The sequence below is a fragment of the Vidua macroura genome, chromosome 12 (assembly GCF_024509145.1).
Source record: "Vidua macroura isolate BioBank_ID:100142 chromosome 12, ASM2450914v1, whole genome shotgun sequence".
In the NCBI taxonomy this organism is placed as follows: Eukaryota; Metazoa; Chordata; class Aves; order Passeriformes; family Viduidae; genus Vidua; species Vidua macroura.
Genome location: NC_071582.1, coordinates 18307671 through 18322177, shown reverse-complemented (window position 1 = coordinate 18322177; position 14507 = coordinate 18307671). Strand labels below are relative to the sequence as shown.

Here is a 14507-nt window from a genome sequence, read left to right as displayed (position 1 = left end):
AAAACATGCCAAGGCTGATGTTGTTGAACTCCATGTCAGGTTGTTCTCTGTCGTGCTTTTCCCTTCCCAAAGGAAATTTTCCAGCAGCACACGTTTAACAGTGAGTGATGCAGGCAGAGATGGGGATCCCCCTGAACTGTGAACTGTTGTAGGCATGGGAACCTCTCTAAACAGCCTTGAAGTCATTTTCCCAACATGCCTGGATCCCAAGTGTGTGCCAGATCCCCATGAGGACAGTCTGGCTGGGATAAAACAGGCAGCTTAATGATAGGAGATGCAAGTGATTGCTGTGATTGCTGGGTGAAGCCTTTCTGAGCAGAAGGGGGAGGCTGAGTCCTCATGGAAATTCTCTGCTTTGGACTGGCCTGAGGTGGGGGTTGGAGTGGGGCTGGGGGAGGATTCAGCCTATGGTGTGCCAAATGCATCAGGGGGTGACAGAACAGCTCAGCTGAGCACAGGGACAAAATATCTGTGCATGGCTTGAGCTCTGCTCAGAGTGTTTGGTATGGATTGCTGAAAGTTGCATTTGATAAATGACTTTAAGCAAGATAAATTGCTTGAGTGCAAGAGGGAAGGGTGGTGCTCTTAGCACTGCTTGGGCTTTCCTACCAACTCACACGATGCACAACCCCTCGCCACACACAGCCGTGGGAGCCACGCATGCCCAGAGCCCCAAATCCTGCTGAAGACTGGTACCAAGTGACTTCACAAAGAAAATGCTGTGAAGAATCAATAAGGACATCTTAAGATTCCTGCACAAAATGCCATGTCATGAGCAAGAGCCCATGAGATTCTTACCCTTCTGTCAAGTCCCATGGAAACAAAACCCGAGGACACGATGAGCTGGTTCTCCAGCGACAAGGCACACATGGTGTCTGCAAAAACACTGCAGAAATACTGATCTCTGACAGTCCTCAAACCGCTCTTGGCTTTGCTGCACACCTTAAAAAAAGGATGTACTGGAGAAGGCAACACCTCTCCAGTGTGACCAGTGACAGGTACCTGCATGGCTTGTTCCAATAAGGTAGATGCAATTTTTGCACTGAAAGTTATTTCCCCTTTCGTAACTCCCCAACAGCAGATGTTTCTTTTGCCCTGTCAGGAACAGGTGGGCAGAGGTCTGCAGAACAATCCAGGCTTTTCTTGCCTCTGTCTGGTTGGCCATTGCAAAGGGGTGACCTTGGCCCTTCCTGGGTGAAGGGAATTCAGTGTATAATTGAGCACTGAGCCCAAATCCATGAAAAACAACAACAATAACAATAGAACCCCAAGGCAGACATTACCCAACTTCAGTGTGGAGCAGAGTGTCCTGTCCAGTGTATCATCCTGCCTCCTTCCTCATACTCCTCTGTAAACACCATTTACGTGTGGGTTTATACAATCCATGTGTTCCCTGCAGTTCTGGGATCCCTTCACTTGTTCCACCCACTGGACTAGTTGTAACAGGCACTAAATTATGGGGGTTTTGTTGCTTGCTTAGTTTATACACCTGCAATTTCCTGGTTTATATGTCCAGAGGTTTTAGTCTTTAATTTAATATTATTCATAGATTTTATTGAGTATTAGTTCACTTTGTAAAGCACCTTAATGGGCAATGTCTGCTTAATTATATATGGCAAAACCTATAGAAACAAAGGAAAATTGACCCAATTTGTTAACAGCTGGTTTACAAAGATTCCCTGAGGTGACCGAGCATTGCTTTTCCTTTTTATTGTACTTCACACATTTCCAAACTCGTGTCAGTTCAGTTCTCATCTAACCTCTCCCTCTGAGGCAGCCTCAGCGTGGCTGCCCCTCCTCGGTGCAGCCCCAAGCCCAACATCTTGTCAGCTGTCTGAGGCAGGAGGAAGGAGACTGACACAGTTCTGTGGGTTGTTTTTTTTCCTGGTGCTACTGGAAACGTGATCACATCTATTATGGAGATGACCGAGAAGCATTTTTCTACAAGTAAACCATGGCTAAACGTCTCTGGATTGGTTCAAGTAGCCCCTTTATGCAGCAAAAGCTGCCACAGGCACTGGGATGGTGTGTGCCCTTGTGGAGGTGCTCAGCACAGGCTGTCTGGGTGGTGGGTGAGGTGCAGCTCTGGTTTGTGTTGCTGGAATCTGTTTGAGCATCAGCTCCACCGTCTCCTGGATGCAGCATTAATTAAACAGAATGGCCCCGCTCCAGGCCCCAGTGGACACGCATCCACATGGCAACTGTGAGCCTTGTCAGCAGCAAGAGATTAAGGAATTAATTGGCAGGGTTAATCTTCGTGTCAGGGTTGGAAATGAATTGTTAATTTGTTTGGATGAGTGTAAAGTCCTCTCGCAGCGATGGCAGGTGGGATCACATGAGGGAAAGCCTGCAAAGCTGCCCTTCCAGGGGACCTTTCTACTTCACACCTCTGTGAACAGACATCTCCAGCTCTTTGCCCCCGAAGTGTGAGACTCCCAGGCAGGGTCGGAGGACCCTGTGTCACTCCCATCCTTGCAGGTGACAGCACAGCTGCTCCAGCCCGTGCTGGAGAAGGTCTGGCTGCAGCTTGGGAGGGTCCCTTTGAATCCCAGCCTTTCTGATCTTGCTCCCTTGTGCTAAGCAGGTCTGCCTGTGCATGGCAGGTACTGGGTGAGGCCAACCTGCTCCAGGATCAGAGTGAGGGAGAGATGTGCTCAAACCAAAATGCCACTTTTGGGGCACAGTGTGAAAAACTCGATCAGCCTGTGTGGACACGAAACCCTCTCAGACACTTCTCTTCCAGGACACTGCAGAAAGTCTGTCAGGTCAGTCAATGCTTTTCCCTTTCTGCTCTCATTTTACACTCAGGACAGCAGAATATTTCCTTTAGTATCTTTCTAAGTTCTTAAGGCTACTGAATTGGTCACATCACATTAAGACATAGGAGAAAAGCACTTCAGGCCTCAAATTATTTAAATGAAATTATAACTTGTGCTGTCTTTTGCACATTGATTAGTCTAATTAGTTTAGTAAGAAGAATCACTTTCTCCTCCTGCTGGGGTCTGATATGTTGTGACCAACACAACCTGATTCTAGACATGACATCAAAGAAGACTGGCCTATACAGAGACCTGGAATCTTTCTGGGTGTGCAACAATCCTCTTTAAGCCCATGCAGTCAAAATCCTGCTTCTGTTCTCACCTCTATCAATGCCTAGTGCCTCATTTATGGGGAGGCTGATGCTGTTCCAAGGCGCTGTAAAAAACCAAGAGTTTTTCATTGCCAAAAATTGGCTGGATTTAGCCTATTTGCTCCAACTTTCACCCTTTCATTTGTCTCCTCAACCTACAGGCAGCCAGGTGGCTGCATGTCAACCAAAACTAAGAAGGATCTCTTTTCTTTCAAAGGGATGGGTGTTTGGAGATTTATCAGTAGCACAGTTGAATCTGCCCTGTGTAGCTAAGGCAGCCCACAGAATGTTGCTGGCATGAGCAGCTACTCCAGTGCACTCCCACCTGAGTTGCCATTTTCTATTCCACATAAAACCACTCTTCACATTTTTTTGGCATTAAATTATTATTAGTCGCTTGTCCTAAAATGTCAATGATGCAGTGATACTCTAGCAGAGTTTTTCTGTACTGCCATTTCCTATTAATTGCTTAGAAATAATGACAACATAATTTGGAACAAGACTGTCACCTTGTCTATGCCATATATAAAATGTTAATACTAAAAGTGGACTGGGTTCATCCTAGACCTAATTAGTTCTTTGGAGAATTTACTTTGTGCAGCAGCCTGGACTGTCCATATTGATGTTAACATATTATATAATCAGCTTTGAACAGGCAGCAGTCTGAAGGCCAGGTTCTGTGTCCCTGTGCTAAGTCACTACCCTGAGGAGAGCACTGAAAATCAGCAGAGTTTGACTAGAAAATAGAGCACAAATGCCTGGGTTTTCTAAGGAGTTGTAGAACAACTGATTATCTCCAAATCAACATTGTTTGCAAACTGTGCTCTTCAAACATGTTTTTATTGCTATATATATAGCAGAGATTTTACAAAATGAGTTAGATGTTCCCTTTTGCTGTCCAAAGTGGGTGGTGAAGTCATGGAACATGCTATTTTGATAATTTGGAACATGCCCCAGGAGCTGATTAAATGATCTCTCTTGCTCTGTACATAAACTGTGTGTTACCATGCAAGCACCAGAAGGGTCAGAGCCTGCAGGATCTGCTCTATTTCTGCCTGGCTTTTTACTACCTGTTTAAATACCAAACATATTTTAACAGACAATTACAGCTTGTCAACTGAAATACTCCCCTATAAAAGCAAGCAGTGGATGAAGTGGAATTGCTACTGTGAACTTAATGGTAAGACATTTAACTATCATTTAGTGAGAGAGCTTTTTAAAAAAAATCTAAGACCAGTATTTGAGGTTTTGAATTTTCCTTTTCATGAATCTAACTCCTCTGCTGGTTCTGGTCCTTGAATAGGCCCAAGAAATTCCTCCCTGGCACAAGTGGCCCAGAGAAGCTGTGGCTGCCCCTGGATCCCTGGAAGTGTCCAAGGCCAGGCTGAACAGGCTTAGAGCAACCTGGGACAGTGGAAGGTGTCCCTGCCCATGGCAGGGGGTGGAATGGGATGGGGTTTAAGGTCCCTTTCAACCCAAACTATTCTGTGATTCCATGATCCTGAACAGCATCTTCACCTTGACTTTCCATGGAGAAATTTGCCACCCTCCCTCAGAAATGGAAACAGAAAGAAGAAATCAACTGTTGTCTTTGTTCCTCAAACCCTTGGGAGGCAGGACCCTGATGGAGATTTATCATCTCACTCCTGGCTCAGGTGAGCAGTGGGGCAGGTACAGTTTGTCACCTCTTTCCCCACAGCAGCAGGTTCTCTGCTTTAGTCATTCTGCACTCTGGTTCTAAGATTGTTCTGATGTATTTATCTTTACTTTGTTGCTCTGATCTTGTCTGAAGGAAACAAAATATTGTCAGAGATTAATATGTGAGATAAAAGATCCAATTAGAGCTCACATCCTTCAATCCTTACAGGTAAGAGCCCCTATTACATAGTAACTATGGGTGGGAGTAGGCCCTGTTTGATCAGTTTGTTCCAGTTCTTGGTTATGAATAGTTCAGGGAACTAAAACAGTGACACATGAAGGCGTAATTCCCAGATCAGAGAAGAATTAAGAGATCTGTAGGGTAGAATACAGGTATTTTTTGACATAGCACCAAACCAGAGATGAACAGCACAATGTAGATTTGACACTTTTATTAACAAAGAACCCATGGGGCTCATTCATTAGTACAAAATACAATCATGTTCCTGTATGTTAAACAGCTTTTTTTATTTTGTCTCTTTTAAACTGTTTCACAGTTATCAAAACAAAGCCCCTGCATATTGAACTTATTATTGTGCAAACAGTAATTATTTTTAAGGATCAATTTCTGCACTAAGCCAAGTGCCAGAGAGCAGAACTTAATCTTTTCACCCCTCTTTTGAAGGGCCATGTGTGCTTCCTAAGAAACACATAATAGTTGACTTTTTTGCAGCAAACAATCTAAGGCCACAGTTTATCTGCAAAGAATAGAAAACAACTCAAATATTTAAAAAAAAAAAAGAAAAAAAAAAGCATACCTTTACCCTTCATACTGCTGTTTGCTTGACCATGATTATACCAGGTAGCACACATCACCTATCAGGTATTAACAGTCCAAAAAAGCACCTAATGTTCTTTAAGCTAATATTTTAAATTATTACCATGCAAGTTCTTACACGACCAAATTACTTTTCAAGTAACTATAATGGTATCTGTTTAAGGAAAAGATGCTTGTTCCCTTTCCAGATGATGTGAATGAAAATCCTACATTGATTGTATGGGCAGGCCCTCACTTGAATAAATAAAAAGGCATGAGAGCTACATCTTGAGACTTAAATAATCTTTTTTAGAATGTCCTTTCTAAATCATGCACTCAAATTTTGGTTAAAGCTGCATTTGCTATAGAAGATAATACTAAATGTTGCAAATGAAAGGAGTAACTGCAGTTTGGAAACATGAATCTCCCGCAGTCTGTCTTTCACACTGATGCAAAAGGGATTTGAGGTGAAGTGCTAGAAATTAGACAATGTAAGGAAGTTAAACTAAAAGAAGACTAAAAATATATATCCGTGTATGCCTGTAGAAAAATCCCTGCTTCTTAAGTGAAGAGACAGATTTCAAAAAAAACCATTTAGACTTTGTTTAAACTGCAGTTATCGATAGAATGAAGGAAACTGAATTGCTCTTTTTGTAATTATCAGAAAGTACACTGTTTTACCACATGAAGCACCGGGGTTTAACCCCAAACCCTTCTGTAAGACATGTGGAGTATTTCTAGGAGTCCAAAATCCCCTGTATTTCAAAGACAGGACTGTAAACATGCATGTTGACAATGCTGTTTTCTGCTCCTGTAAGTGATCTGTTGGTGATTGTTTACTGATCCCAATTGATGGTTGGCAGGAAGCAAACATTCTACTTTTAAATGAAGGCAGCAGAAGGGCAAGTAAATGCTGTGCCTTCACTCTTAGCAGCAACAAACTCTCACTGTTCTAAATGACCTGAGGAAGAAAACATTAAAATATTGCACCAAACAAAATTAAACAGCAAAAACAAACAAGGAAACACACCAACATATATAGTATGGATAGCAAATGACCAGTGCAGCCCCTGACAATAGATCTTTAGACAAAAATGCAGGAGTAATGAAAAGCTTTGTGCCATTACCAGAGGACTTTGTTCCCCTGATGTCTGCTTTCACTTCAGTTATAAGCTATGTCTATTCTGGGTATATTTACACCTCTCCCTACACCTTGTATCTCATTCACTAACCACAGAAACCATTTAGGGTCCCTTTTAGAACCTTGAAGTATACTGGAGCTTTAACAAGACTTTTTTTTGGTCTCAAATCTGACCGTAAGTAAATATCCAAAACAGAGGTAGGCTTATAAAGGCTTTTGAATAAATAAATATTGTCCATTTTGCTAAGTATACCTGCTGCTGGCAAAAGGTTTCTCCCTTGCCAAGCTTCCCCTTATCATGCTATCCATAGGCTTAAGATGCAGAAGAAGAACTCACAGTAGAAGAGGTTAGAGTAATTCCCTTAAGAAATCCCTTGAAAGAAAGCATAGTGCATAAGCTCGTCTCAAAGTTCAGTTTGTTCCACACTTGTGTCTTGCATTCAGGAAATGGTTGCCTTTGTAATATTGTGTAACAGCCATTCTGTCATCCATGGTGGGTGTCCTCAGGATCATGATGAATGAGGAAATAGTACCACTTGGCAGTCGTGAGAAGGGCAGATTCCCATCAAATATGAAGTTAAGACTTTGCTCTGTGGTGCAGTAGTGCTCCTTTTTTGGATGCAGACAGTGCAAAGCTGAAGCCCCTTGAACACTGGAATCTTTTGGAAATGTCTTCTTACCCCACATTCTGTTCTACTACAGGAGTTCTCAACGTCACTATGTACATTCTTCCAGAGAGTTGCAAACAAAATATAAATTCTTTTCTCTTCAAAAAATCCACCCATCTCCTCCTCGTACTTTGTGTAGTGTATCCACTTTTTGGAAAACATTCAGGATTTCATTGATGCATTTTCGTTTCAGTATTTTCAGGTACTTCTCAAGTATCCCAAGCTCAGCTGCTCCCGTTATCCTCTGTGCAGACTAATCCAGCAGGTTCTCTTTTATCACCAAACGTGCTCATACCTCCTCCTCCATTTTCCTTTGCCTTTCTCGTAAACAGACTGAAGTTTTGAAAAAGAAAACTGTTTTCCTTTTTAGCTGCACTACCAGCTTAAGCAGCAGAAAGATTAAGACATTCATCACAATGATGCTCATTACAAATCCTCAAAGCATGAATGAAACCGGCTGAACTTCTTCTACATCAGTTGGATGTGGATCAATCTATGGAGAGAAGAAAGACAACAGTTACTGCCTGCAATTCCTGCATTTAGGTATGTGTTTGGGTTTTTTTTTTTTTTTGCCATATGACAATAAAAACACCACCTGCTATTTATTTTCTTACCTCTGAATAAAGAGGTGGAGGCTGAAACCGGAATTCTTGTATGTAAGCAAAGACAGGACAACACAACTGTTCCTCACAGTCAATGGGAGGCGGATAAGCAGGAACATGTCTGGAAAACTCTTCCTCAGACACTACATCAGCATAATTTGGTGGTGCTGAAACACAAGGGATGCTTCTGTCATTTTTCAAACTATTCACTCACTCACAGCAAGGACATCTGCATTACAAAATATCCAGGACCACAAAAACTGTATTGGAAGTGCACTGAACTCATAAATACTGTAACTGAAATTATTTTTTCAGTAAACTAAGGTGATTCAGCAGGAATACAGAGAGTGCTGTGCTTCTAGGACAACTCCAGCAGCAAACCTGTGTTGTATCAAGATATATTCAGTAATGAGTAGAATATTCCCACCATCACAAGTTAGTTGTTTCAGTCAGATGGGGTACAGAGAGACTTCAGGAAGGCTGGAGTTGGGGTAACCCTCACAATTGTTTTGGATCTCAATTTAAGAACTCTGTTAGTCATATTTCCATTGCCTACATCCCTGGCAGTGCCCTTAAACTGGCACTGCACCCATCTGCTGCAGACAGTGCTGTGCTGGATTAGAGACAGTTCAATATGTATTTATTACCTTCAGGGTGTTCAGGCATGGTCAATGCCAGCCAACTCATATCCATACTAAACTGGCTGGTAATGCTGGAGTTTCTGCTTGAAAATCCAATACATGGAATAGTGCCAATCACCACAGGCATTTCAATCATCAATTTCTTAGCACCAGGAATATGGATATACACCTATGTGACAACCCCCAAACAGAAGAAAAAAACATCATGAGACCCCATTGAATGCTGCTCTTAAAAGCTGCCCTACTCCCTACACTGCAAATTTAAAAATTAAGAGCTTTGTCATCCCAGAAATGCTTAGCTAATACCCTGGCAGCTTTCCTTATTTTACAGCAGTATCCTTCTTTCTGTAACTTGTCTCTAAGTGACATTAAAAAATAAAAACCATCTTGACAAACATAATTATGGATTTGACTTTCAGTCTTATCTTCCCATTTCTGGAAAGAATCACGTGAGGACCCCATTCAGCTTGAAATGCTCTCCCAAAACAATCCCTGCATGTCTGAAACTAAGCTGCTTCTTCCTCAGAAACATTTCTCCCTTTTCCACATTATTCCCATCTTTCCATCTCAGAATCTCTTTCTGACCTTCAGTCTCTCATGTATGTGGTTGATGTTATTTTTTGTAGAGTCATAGAATGGTGTTGGTTAGAAGGGATCTTAAAGATCATCTAGTTCTAACCCCTCAGCACAGGCTGGGACACCCTTCTCTAGATTTGTATTTATTGTAGTTCCCAAGTTAAAAACCTAGCAGCTACTCAGTAAATTCCTCTGTTCCCAATTAAATGCAATATCTAAAGTTCGTACATTTGAAAACCCAATACTTACAGCTAATGAATATTCTACTCTAATAATGCAGCAGTCAAGTATAGATGGGGATACAGGTGGGATTTTCAGAGTTTTCCCATTCCAGGTATCTGTACTCCCAGAGGCAATGTGGTTTCCTCGGACATTGGCAACCATCTGACGGAAGGTTTTTGTCTTCCCACTGGCCAGGTAAGTTTGTGTTTGGAAAATGGCAGCTTTTGGAACAATCAAACGAGAAGAGCAGTTCTCAATTTCTGCATAGATTGGGATGGCTTCCCCTTAGAGACAGAAAAAGTCCAATGAATAATTGGTATTTACCAACTTTCCTCTGGGAGTATCAAAGCATGTTACACAGCACGTACATCATCTGCAGTGTTATGAGAACAATACTTGCGAAGTTTCCTCAAGCCAGTTTATTTTTTTCAGAGTGGTATCCAGGCAAAATTATAGCCACCTACTATGTTTTACACATAAACAATGATTCATTTTGAAACATTAAGCATAATATGAACAAGCTATAAAAGCTTTATTTGCAAATTATGCCCCAATCTTCCTTTTATATAGTACTAAATTAATTTCAGGATGTTTTATTTTATTTTTTCAATGTATCTAATGTTATGAAGATGAAGAAGCAGCTGCTAAAGCTCATTCTTACCAAAGTGTAAACCTACAAAAATAGGATGTAAAAACTTAATTATATCCCAGTTAAGTATTTTATCCCAGATAAAAAAAAAATCTTGTTCTTTACACACAAATGTACATGGATTTTCCATAAGATTATTAACAGGACTTCAATTTATATTCCCAAGGGGAAAGGTAAGATGATTTTTTTAAAAATTCAATTCATATGGATCTTAATTTAATTCTATTAAACATAACTATTCTTTGAACTACAAAGTGTTGGCTTCACTGAGATTAAAAAAAATCCCAACCTATTAGATGCTTAGTATTCACATTTTTAAGATAACTACTCTTACCATTACAGTATCCCTTCCTCTCAATTTTGGCACTGAGAGACACTGGCCCAGAGGTGAAAAACCAACAGCCAACCATCTTCTCCTGACTTCTTAGAACAGGTGTCTATAAAATACAGAGTATTTTTCATTTTACAGGATAAAGCTCTCAATCACTTGCAGCTTAGTGTTATGCATATCAGTCATTGCAACCCAGCTCTAAAATCCACATGATCTGAATCCCTGAACTGCTCAGTGCAGCTGTAGTTTTTGCCAACATGTGAAATGGAACCAAGGTTTGGCAAGCTGAACATTTCTCTTTTTAAATCTCAGTCTGTATTTAGACTGTACTAAGTAACACAGACCAGTGTGTCTTTCCATGTGCTTTGTCTTCAAAATGAACTTCTTCAAAGTCTCATGAAATACTGTGGTGTTTATTTCCATTTTTCTCAGTGCAGAAGAATGCAGAATTAATTTTATCTGCAAACAACTATCAGTTAAGCAGGTAATTTTTTTACTTTTATATCTTTAAGAAAGGATAAATATATGTAGACACTGGGCTAAGGGGATGCACCTTCATTACTTGCAAGCCAGAAAACATCCCCCCCCCCCAAAAATGTAGAGGCACAACAAAAACTATCTTAATTATTCAAGGACTGTCACATCAGATGACATTTACACTGCCTGCAATATTTTCATTAGAATAAACTCACAAGGAAACATGTCAAGTGTCCAAGCCAGGATCAAAGCTACTCAAAATTATTTACTGGGCAGTGACACTCAGTCAATACAATAATGCAAATTGGTTTTGTATTTCCTTTATTAGAATGAAAAAAGCCCTGTTGGCTTTGCACTTTTGGTGGTAGCCTTGGAATCCATTAAGACTGGCACTGCCTTCCTGATGTGTCCCACAGGCCTCCTCTGTGCAATAACCTATGGTCTGCTTTGTCCTTACAGAACGTGGCTATGATGCCTTCAAACTCCTGAATAGAAATTCTGCTTACAGATGTCACTGCCAAAATACCCTAAGTTCTCTCTAGAATGGATTAAAATGTAAGCATGTAATAAGGGGGGAAAAAAAGGCCTGCTCAAAACATCTCTTTTCTATGTTCACGTCATGATGTTAAAATTATCCTACCATTTTAAATAAAATAGAAATTACTCATTCATATTTAAATGAATAACCATTTAGATCCAGTTGCTATCATGAAAGTGCAAGGTATAATTTTATATTATTTTCATAATATGGGTTGAGATAAAAGAATCCAGCTCATTAGCTTCCATCTTGCCTATTTACTCATTACTTAATGCCTGATCTTTCTTATTACTCTACAGTATTTCCAGTGATTATTGAAAACTCAATGCTTTAATGTGGCCAAATCTGTCATAGGGAAATAACTGAAAGGATCTCTGGAGCAGCTGCGTGCACACACTTCATGTTAGAAAACGACATGCAAAATGCAGGGATACGTAACATAATGGCCAGAGCCTAAATGACAGGCTGGGCATGATTAATACTCTTCTCTAATTACTGCTCCTCAACCTACTATTATTGTAGAGTTTAGGACACTGCAGCCCTGTGAATGTAGTTGCTCTGGTAAGAGTAACTACTCTGCACACATACATTACTATTATTAAGCCTTATTTATGCATCTGAAGCCTGCCTAACTTTTTGGCAGGAGCATCTCTGCCAGCAGGGATGTAATCAATGGTATTAAAAAAGCCACTCTGTTTGCTATTCACAAAACCTAAGATAATCTATTTATAGAGAAAAGCTCAGGGAGCTTATATGCTTTCAGAAGTCAGAAAATGATGCTCTGCAATAACATGGGAAGGGTTATGGCTGGATGGGAATGCTGCTTGGAAAGGGTTTATTTGCAGCTGGTTTTACAGGGGGGAGGAGAAGTGGGGGACCCTCTTACCAAGAGAGCTGGTGAGCTGACATCGATATGGCTGATGATCTGCAGCTCTGTCTGCACACTCTGGTCAGGCACAGCAGGCCTCTCCAGAACGGCTTTCACGTAGTACTGGATACTGCCATACTTCCCAGTAAAAGAGGTCACCAGAGGTCTGAAACAAGCAGTCATAAAGCCATTACCTTCTATTAATAGTTCATCTCCCAAACACTAACACTTCCTGCACACATCAACATTTCCCAATTCACAGCTTGTACTTTTAGGGCCTTGGGGAAGAAGCTAGAGCAAACAAGGCCTGTCTGCATGGTGCTTGATTAAGACAAACATATAAAGCTGATACTAAAAAAAACACAAGTCAAACTACATTAAGTTAATGTTCCACTACAAGCAGCATCCAGCACAATCCCTTCAGGTTGGATTATTGAACTTACTCTTGAGGGAGCTGAAAGCTGAACGGAAATTCGTGTCTTCCATCTAGAAGAATTAAGTTTTCCTCACCTGTAGGATAAGAGTGAATAGTATGTTTTAGTTATTCCAGAAATAGAACAAAGCAGACACTTTTATAAATTATTTATGTATGAAAACACCCAGATGCAAGAAGTTTTTATTGATCCCAGTGGGTTCTGGACTGTGGCCCATACTTTATTCATCCTGTGATGTGATTTCAATGAAAAACAAAAATCAAGGAAACATGGGAGACCTTGAGATTCAGCTCAGGACTCTGGCCAATTTCTAATCCAAAATGGCTTCTGCAAAGCATAAAGCAAGTTTCGTTTCAGCAGGACAGCAATTAATCTTCTTTTCCAATTAACAATTAAACTAGCTTCTGTGCCGAGAAAACTGCAATTTAAGGCCAGCATGAAGAAATGCTACAAATACACGAGCTCCCAATTTATTCATATAGGGCCTACTGTTACACAATTTACAAGGCCTAAATCTACTTTCTCTACAGGTCAGCCTGAGCCGCGTTTCACCCGTACAGAACGAAATGTCGTTGTTCTGGCTTTAATTTTTTTTTTTCAACGCTGCCATAGTGCTGCAGTGTCTGAGTGACAGAGCTCTGCCACAGCGAGCTTCCCCTGCCTCCTTAATCCACTGCATGAGCCTGGCTGCTTCCAGGGTCTTCCACGGCAGCTTCCCAGGAGCTGCTTGTGCCGCACACCCACGGCGGAGGGATGGACCCACGGAAGGGCCGAACCTCTGCACGACTCCCACACAGCGCAGGGAATCGAGCTGCGGGTTTTACTTTATTCCAGTCGCGCTCGGCGCTCTGCAGCCCCCACACAGGGACTCGCGCGGCTGCGGATGAGGCAGTGATCCCCCCCGGGCACACGGCAGCGCTGCCCTGCCGGTGCCCCGCCACCCGCGGCCGGTGCCCGTTCCTTCGGGCCGCGGTGGCCCGAGCGTTCCCCGCTCCGCCTCCCCCTCGCTGCGGGCCGTGGGCGCCTTCCCGCAGCCCTTCCCCGCTCCCGCAGCGCCACTGCCCCGGTCCCACCCCGCCGCGGCTGCGGGAGCGGCCGGGCCCGCGCCCCCCTCACCTTCGGGCGGGTCCCGCAGGAGGCTCTGCCGGATGTCCAGGTACCGCACCTCCGCCTCCCGCCGCGGCCCCGGCCCCGGGGCCCGCACCGCCATCCCCCACGTGCCCGCCCCGGGCACCGCGCCGGGGCTCTCGCTCCAAGCGACGCGCGCCCGGCCCGCGGCCTCCAGGCGCAGCCCGCGGAGCGGCAGCGGCCCCGCCAGCTCCAGCAGCACCTGCCCGGACACCGTGTCCCCGCTGCAGTAGCCGCCGCCGCCTCCGCCGCGCCGGGCCTCGTCCTCCAGCACCAGGGCCAGCGTCTTCACCGCGCCGCCGGCCCCGGGGCCCGGCCCGGCCGCCGCCATCGCTCCCCGGCCGCGGGGGAACCGCGCCCGCTCTCGCCGAGCGCTTTAAACCCGCCCGTCTCCGCCAGCGCCCGCGGCGCCGCGTCCCGCCCCCGCGCGCTGCCCATTGGCCGCCCCGCGGCCCCGCGCGCCGCCATTCGCCGCGGGCCGCCCCTGCGCCCCCGCCTCATTGGTACTCGGAGGGCGCACGCCCGGAGTGCGTCACGCTGCGTGATCGCCGCGCCGGGGCCAATCGCGCGCGGGCGAGAGCGCGTGGACAGCGCGGCGATTGGCGGGGCGGCGGCAGGGCCCCGGCGCACGGGCCAATGGCGCGGCG

At 43.7% G+C, this 14507-nt stretch overlaps 1 protein-coding gene across 1 annotated transcript; it reads right to left on the bottom strand.

Moving 5' to 3' along the window:
* Positions 1 to 5205: 5205 nt before the first annotated feature.
* On the bottom strand, positions 5206 to 14197 carry ARRDC4 (arrestin domain containing 4). Its single transcript, XM_053988618.1, has 8 exons — positions 13849 to 14197; positions 12742 to 12808; positions 12317 to 12464; positions 10419 to 10521; positions 9463 to 9656; positions 8644 to 8806; positions 8009 to 8163; positions 5206 to 7887 (listed from the first exon to the last, which is right to left on the bottom strand). Exons 1-8 carry the CDS (start codon positions 14189 to 14191, stop codon positions 7831 to 7833), a joined length of 1230 nt encoding a protein of 409 aa, XP_053844593.1. The 5' UTR covers positions 14192 to 14197; the 3' UTR covers positions 5206 to 7830.
* Between the last annotated feature and the right edge of the window lie 310 nt (positions 14198 to 14507).